Source organism: Glycine max, chromosome 15 (assembly GCF_000004515.6).
Source record: "Glycine max cultivar Williams 82 chromosome 15, Glycine_max_v4.0, whole genome shotgun sequence".
Classification (NCBI taxonomy): domain Eukaryota; kingdom Viridiplantae; phylum Streptophyta; class Magnoliopsida; order Fabales; family Fabaceae; genus Glycine; species Glycine max.
Genome location: NC_038251.2, coordinates 10,032,876 through 10,040,095, shown reverse-complemented (window position 1 = coordinate 10,040,095; position 7,220 = coordinate 10,032,876). Strand labels below are relative to the sequence as shown.

General features: G+C 35.2%; 1 protein-coding gene across 2 annotated transcripts; it reads left to right on the top strand.

Annotated features, from left to right (window-relative positions):
• Positions 1 to 717: 717 nt before the first annotated feature.
• On the top strand, positions 718 to 6,964 carry LOC100217339 (NPR1-2 protein). Of its 2 annotated transcripts, none has more exons than XM_014767311.3 (4): positions 718 to 2,161; positions 2,625 to 3,378; positions 4,757 to 4,960; positions 6,416 to 6,910. In XM_014767311.3, the coding sequence occupies exons 1-4, from the start codon at positions 1,613 to 1,615 to the stop codon at positions 6,508 to 6,510; spliced, it is 1,602 nt and encodes a 533-aa protein (XP_014622797.1). In that variant the 5' UTR covers positions 718 to 1,612; the 3' UTR covers positions 6,511 to 6,910. The 2 variants fall into 2 exon arrangements, with proteins under 2 accessions (XP_014622797.1, NP_001238674.1); NM_001251745.2 differs by having other exon boundaries at positions 1,210 to 2,161; positions 6,462 to 6,964.
• The last annotated feature ends 256 nt before the right edge of the window (positions 6,965 to 7,220 follow it).

Here is a 7,220-nt window from a genome sequence, read left to right as displayed (position 1 = left end):
AATCCTAAATATGAAAATAATTTTTTTATTGTTCATAGTAATTTTACTATGTTTGAACTCTAGCAAAAAATATTATTTGTGATAATTTTTTCTTTAAATATTTAATCTAATTAAGTTCTTAAGACTTTAACTTGAAATTTGTGTTTTGGAAAATAAGACTTTTAATTAAAAATATGATATAGTGACAAATTAATTGATAAAAGATAAAAATATAAATTTAGATTCAAAACGTACAAAAAACTGTCACAAATTAATTTTGTTGTTAAAATTTTGAGATTCTTTTATCCTTAAATTGCAATGTTTAAAAACTAATTTGACAATAAATTATATATTTTGAGAATCAATTAGATATTAAATTATAAAATTTAAAAATTAATTTATCATTAAATTATTATTAAACTAATTTATCATATTTTTGTACATCCAGAAATAATTAAATTTAAAATTATGATCTTTTCGTACTAATTTACTGGTGTCTCACACTCTTATGAAGGAATTTAGCTATTTAGACTGATTAAAATCACAATCTATTATTAGTTATATATTTATTTATGTATAATGAGTTATTACATCGGTTGTGTGTTGTGAACGCAGAGAGGCACAAAGTGATGCGAAGAATAGCAGTGACGCCACCGTCAACGCAAGCAAACCCAAGCTGGGGACGCTGACGCCATCTCCAACGTCATCTAAACCACTTCATCTCTCTATCGACACACAACACAATGCAACACAAAAACAGAACCCTTTCTTTCTTTCTTTTAAGCACCTACGCGAACAGTGTCTTCTTTTCTCTCTCTTCTTTGTTTGTTTCTCAACGAAAGGCGAAATTTCGGGGATGGTGTGTCCTTGACCTTCACAGCCGCGTGACGTTATCATTGCCTCTATCCATCTCTGCTTCTTTCTTTCTTTCTTTCTCTGCTATGCTATTGCTGCTAACACCCCTTTGGAACCTTCCCTGTTTATGATGCTTTGACTTCTTCCTAAATTCTGTCCCACGTTGATTGATTCTCTTTCTCTCTCTCTGGGTTCTCTGGCATCAAAGTTCGTACCTTTTGTGGTTTGGATGGATCTGATGCCAGTTTGGTTTTCTGGGGTGTCTGTGTTCCTTAACCCACTTTCCTCCTTTTTAGGATACTCGTCTAATTGAATTTTTTTTTCCTTTTTTGCTCAAGTTATTTTCTGATTTTGGTTCTTCAGTTTGCTTATGCTGTTTTGGTGGCTTTGGAAGTTTGAACAAGGGGGTTCTTAGATCCTTTTGCACTTTTCCCTTGCTGAAATTTTTCAGACATATCAAATATTTGCGTTTATTTTTTTCCATATGAGCATAGCTCTTGAAATAGAGAAAGTCTCTTTAGCTTATTTTTTTTTTATTTTTGTTTTGTTTTAAGGAAACTTGTGAGGGGTTGGATCAGATGTCATGTGTCTTGTGAGTTTTGCTCCATGAAATTTGTAGTTAACACATATACATATCAGTGTTTATCGTATACACGGTGTCTATAGTTTCATTTTTTATAGGTTTCTTTGGGTTTTCGGTCTGTGCTGGGAAATTCATGGTTTTTTTATATCAGAAGATATGTTCTAGGTTCACTTTGGCTCTCAAGTTGTTGATAAAATGGCTTATTCAGCCGAACCCTCATCATCTTTGAGCTTTACCTCATCTTCCCATCTATCAAATGGGTCGGTTAGTCACAACATATGCTCTTCTTATGGCTCTGACCCTGGACCTAACCTTGAGGCTCTCAGTTTGAGTAAGCTTAGCTCCAATTTTGAGCAGCTTTTGATTGAAACTGATTGTGATTATAGTGATGCTGACATCGTTGTGGAGGGAATTTCGGTTAGTGTTCATCGATGTATTCTGGCCTCTAGGAGTAAGTTTTTCCATGAATTATTCAAGAGAGAGAAGGGTTCATCAGAAAAAGAAGGGAAATTGAAGTATAACATGAGTGATTTGTTGCCTTATGGCAAGGTTGGATATGAAGCCTTCCTCATATTCCTTGGCTATGTATATACTGGTAAACTCAAGCCCTCTCCAATGGAAGTGTCTACTTGTGTTGACAGTGTGTGTGCCCATGATGCTTGTAGACCTGCCATTAACTTTGCTGTGGAGTTGATGTATGCCTCTTACATTTTTCAAATACCAGAGTTTGTATCACTTTTCCAGGTAAAAACTCTGTGTATGATGACACAAAAGATTGCCACATAACATGTTTCATTTAACTAAATGATCAGCCATTGTACTAATCTTCTGCTAAAAATTTTCTTACATCAAACTTCCCAGTACATACTTGATACTACATACAAGCCTCCATATACCTTAGCAAGTGCTAGTGCTCCCATGTAAATGCTTTCCTTTTCTCGAACATAATCATTACACTTGTGTTTGAGCTAGCTTTTACATTTGTGGATCCCAAAGGAGTATGAAATTGAACTCTATAATATATGTTGCATTGTGTAGTCACATGCCTTGCTCCTAGCACCTTGTGCCTTGGGATTAAGCATTACACTCAGCTCCACAGTATCTTTTAAATTATTGAGTACATGAACTTCACTTGTGCTAATGCTTGGGAACTTCACTTGATCAGGCTTAAGGATCAAGGTACTAATTAATTCTTTAAATTTTGCAGAGACGTCTACTTAACTTTATAGGGAAGGCTCTTGTGGAAGATGTCATCCCAATCCTCACTGTTGCTTTCCATTGTCAATTGAGTCAACTTGTCAATCAATGCATTGATAGGGTGGCCAGATCAGACCTTGACCAGATTTCAATTGACCAAGAGCTTCCAAATGAACTCTCACAAAAAGTTAAATTGCTCCGCCGCAACCCTCAGCGAGATGTTGAAAACGATGCTTCTATAGTGGATGCTTTGTCTCTAAAAAGAATCACTAGAATACACAAGGCATTGGATTCAGATGATGTTGAGCTTGTTAAACTTCTTTTAAATGAATCAGACATTACTTTAGATGAAGCCAATGCTCTCCATTATGCTGCAGCCTACTGTGATCCCAAGGTTGTTTCTGAGGTACTTGGTTTGGGACTCGCTAATGTCAATCTTCGAAATTCTAGGGGGTACACAGTGCTTCACATTGCTGCCATGCGTAAAGAGCCTTCCATTATAGTATCCCTACTTACGAAAGGGGCTTGTGCATCAGATTTGACTTTTGATGGTCAGAGTGCTGTTAGTATTTGTAGGAGGTTGACAAGGCCAAAGGATTATCATGCAAAAACAGAGCAGGGGAAAGAAACAAACAAAGATCGGATATGCATCGATGTTCTTGAAAGAGAAATGTGGAGGAATCCATTGGCTGGGGATGCCTGTATGTCTTCCCATACCATGGCTGATGATCTCCACATGAAACTACTATACCTTGAGAACAGAGGTATGGTGTCATGGATGATACTCATTTACTTGCTTGTGTTCTATAAATTGTCATCATGGTTCCAGCATCTAGGTTTTAAAATGCTTTGCTTTTTTGTGCCTGGGAGTGGAAATTTCCAAAATTTGTGTCACTTTGTACAAGAAATTGTAAAGATATTGTTACTAATAGTTACATTCTTCTTCTTCTTCTTCTCTCTCTCTCTCTCTCTCTCTCTCTATATATATATATATATATATATATATATATATTTCCACTCGTGTGTCATCATGCTTTTGCTCAAAGTTCCTTTCCCTTTTGAGGGATTTTTTTGTGTGCAAAACACCAAAAGGATCATGCAGTGAATTTTTGGGGTCTGTCCTTGACTCCTGTGATTGGACTTCAGGATTGACCAGTTGATCTACCAGCTTTATTGTTTTTTACTGTTTAACTTTTGTGTTACAAACTCTAAGTAATGTAATGTAGGACAGGTAGACATTAGACAATTCAATGAAATGTTGGCTGACTTAAGTAATGTAATTTGAGTTGGAAGTCGGAAATGGAAAGATTTTCAAATATCCAAATCAAGGGTTTAGGGTTCTAATGTTTCTTTTGTTTTGGATTTTGAAATAAGGAGTTCTTTTTAATTCTTTGGCAAATGAATTAAGACTGGAAACAAAGGCCTATTATCTGTTAAAGCATTTATTATACACTCTAGATTTTAGTGTTTTATGTTTTGTTAATCCAAAAAAGAAAGTAGCATGCAATGCACCATGACTTGAGATTGGACAGTTACCATGGAAAAAGAAGTGGTCAAATCAAAACATTGGACATGTAGAAGAAATGCATGTATTAGATGAGTATTATGGCCTTGAATAGGCTATGTGGATTAGATTCTTCGTACCCCATTGCCCAGAGGCTCTTCGCTATGCGAAGGTATGGGGAGGGATATTGTACGCAGCCTTACCCTTGCATATGCAAAGAGGCTATGTGGATTAGATTAATGGAAAAAAATTCAATTGGCGAACCATATTCTGTGTTGTATCTTATACCAATTAATTGTGGTTTACATAGCTGGGGCTGAGTGATGTAGTTTCTTAATCTATTGATGTGGATGTTTTCTTTTTTCCAGTTATAAGACAAGCTGTAATAAAATGAAAATTTTTGATAAGTTTTAAAAGCAGAAACACCGAGACCACCTTCTTATGGCTGAAAGGTTGGAGAGCCAATGTTTATCAAAATCTTTTCAGTTTGAAACCTGTCTTATTTGATGTTGATTATCTAACTCTCTTAAGAGATCTGATGTGCAGCTCCTTTGAGAACGTTGTTTAACTGGTTTACTGTATTCATGAGATATTTTATGCTCAAACCATTGACGAGTAAATATTGCTCTCTACTGCAGTGGCATTTGCAAGACTTTTCTTCCCTTCAGAAGCCAAACTAGCCATGGACATTGCACATGCTGAGACAACATCTGAGTTTGCTGGTCTTTCTGCATCAAACTCAAAAGGTTCAAATGGAAACTTAAGGGAGGTTGATCTCAATGAAACTCCTATAGTTCAAAGTAAAAGACTTTTTTCTAGAATGGAAGCCCTTATGAAAACAGGTAATTGCAGACTTTATTTTATTTTCTTATAACCATTTGTTGTAATGATGCTTTTAACATGTCTGTTTCTCATTCAAATACATAGCCAGTTGGGTAGTGAGGTCAATTTTGTTTCATGCATGCTCTATTTCTTGTTTGTGTACAAGCTTTGTAAGCTTCCTTCATGTATCTGAATATTCATAGAGTTTGCTAAAAAAATTGTTCATATTTGATAATATATTTTTATGATTTACAAAACCTAATGGCTTATATTTGGGTATTTTAATCAAGTGCAGATTTTTGGATATGTATTTGGATATGAACTAGGGTACACGTTAAAATTGGTTTTTGGGTTCAGGGGATGTAAAATTCCTATCAAACTCAGCCCACTGACATCTACAGTACTCTCTGACTAATTTCAACTTGTCTACGTGGTGATGGACTAGAAATTCTTTAAATTAGTAAATTAGTTTGGCTTCAATTTTTATCTAAATACTCTTTGGTATACAATGGCAGTAATGAAGTTTGAAGCTAGGATTTCATGCATACTACCCAAATCCCCTACCACTAAGCCGACTCTAATGGGTTAATCTATAAAATACCTGGTATCATGGAAAGTTGCTTCTCACTGTCTTTGTAACATGCAAGGTTGTTACACACTAATTAATGCATGTAGCCTTTTGGGACAATTATGCTTGTTAATGAAAGAGGGAAGGGCTAAGTATATTGTTTTATCTGATAGTAAACCCTTGAGAATTGAGTTTTTTCTAAAATTAAATTTGGTTTCTCCGTCGGTCCATTGTACACATTACTGCGTGGTTGTCTACAAAGGTTAAGAAATCTACTATTTATTCTTTGGCTGAGTTTTTAATTGTTTAACTTATTCCTTAATTTGGCACAGCGGTAAAGTTGTACTTTAGTGATCAGTTGGTCATGAATTCGAATCCAGAAACAGTCTCTTTGCATATGCAAGGGTAAGGCTGTGCATAGTGACCCTTTCCCATCACTTCGCATAGCGAGGAGCCTTTGGACACTGGGGTACGCTAATTTTATCCCTTAATATGGGACCTAATTGTCACTTTTTAACCTTGCACTCCTCCCCTATAAAAATCTGTTCTTGATGAGGACTAAATTATGTGCAAAGGCTATATAACTCGGGAAACTACTGAAGAGTAGATTACTTTGCTTGAATCTGGGTTTATGGAAACTGGTTTTAGGGACAAGTTTGAAGAACTAAACAAGCATACACTAACTTAGATCCAGATATGCTACAAGTTTACATTTCCACACATTTACTCAGCCAGTAAACCGAAACTGTTGGATCAAGATACAACGGTGCATTTTCTGACTGCACCAACCGTGGTTGCCTCTAACTCTGGCTTGCATCTTCATGTTTCTAAAGATGCAAAATCTTTGTTTGTTGTTTCTGTTCCTCTTGTAAATCTCGAGCTATTTTCCTAATGTTTCTCAGTACAGTTTTGAATTCTGGCACCGACTATGTTCTATGTTGTGGTTGTGGCAGTGGAGATGGGGCGGCGCTACTTCCCGCATTGCTCGGAAGTGTTGGATAAGTTCATGGAGGATGACTTGCCTGACTTGTTTTACCTTGAAAAGGGTACTAATGAAGAGCAGAGAATCAAAAGGACACGTTTCATGGAGCTTAAAGATGACGTCCACAAGGCTTTCAACATGGACAAGGCCGAGTTTAGCCGCTCTGGGATTTCATCTTCATCATCCTCATCATCCCTCAGAGATTCTGTTGTACATTACAAGGCTAGGAAAGTGTAATAATAAAAGCATACATAGCGTTTTTTATTTTGACATACATATTATATATAGTGCAAATTTGAAAGGTGAAGCCTACCAACTCATCTGTAAAATTGTGAAAGCAGGAAAGTTGATGTTATAGTACCTTTTGTAATCAACTTGCTCATGTATTTTGAAAATATTTTCATATGTTTGGTGGAGAAATTTACGGCATTTTTTTTGAAGATAAATATATAGTATCTACCTTTAATCTCCAAATTGTGTTATTATTTCTTAGATTAAAATACATTTTGGTCTGTTATTTTTTTCCAGTTTAGTATTTTAAGTTTAATTTTTTTATTAGTTTAATGAATATGCCATTGAATTATACCTATATTTAGTATTCTGATATTCAAATTGGATAAAGATGAAATTTGAATAATGAATTTTTGATTTTTTTTTAATATATATTTTTTTATTTAGGATTCCCAACGAATTTATCAATATTTATGTTTGCTAGTGTAAAAGATTTTGT

Bases quoted from the DNA above. Each gene is read 5' to 3' on its own strand.
- LOC100217339 (NM_001251745.2), top strand. From the start codon at position 1,613: ATGGCTTATTCAGCCGAACCCTCATCATCTTTGAGCTTTACCTCATCT. The intron at 2,162-2,624 runs GTAAAAACTCTG...TAAATTTTGCAG, and splicing joins AGTTTGTATCACTTTTCCAG to AGACGTCTACTTAACTTTAT. The intron at 4,961-6,461 runs GTAATTGCAGAC...TGGTTGTGGCAG, and splicing joins GGAAGCCCTTATGAAAACAG to TGGAGATGGGGCGGCGCTAC.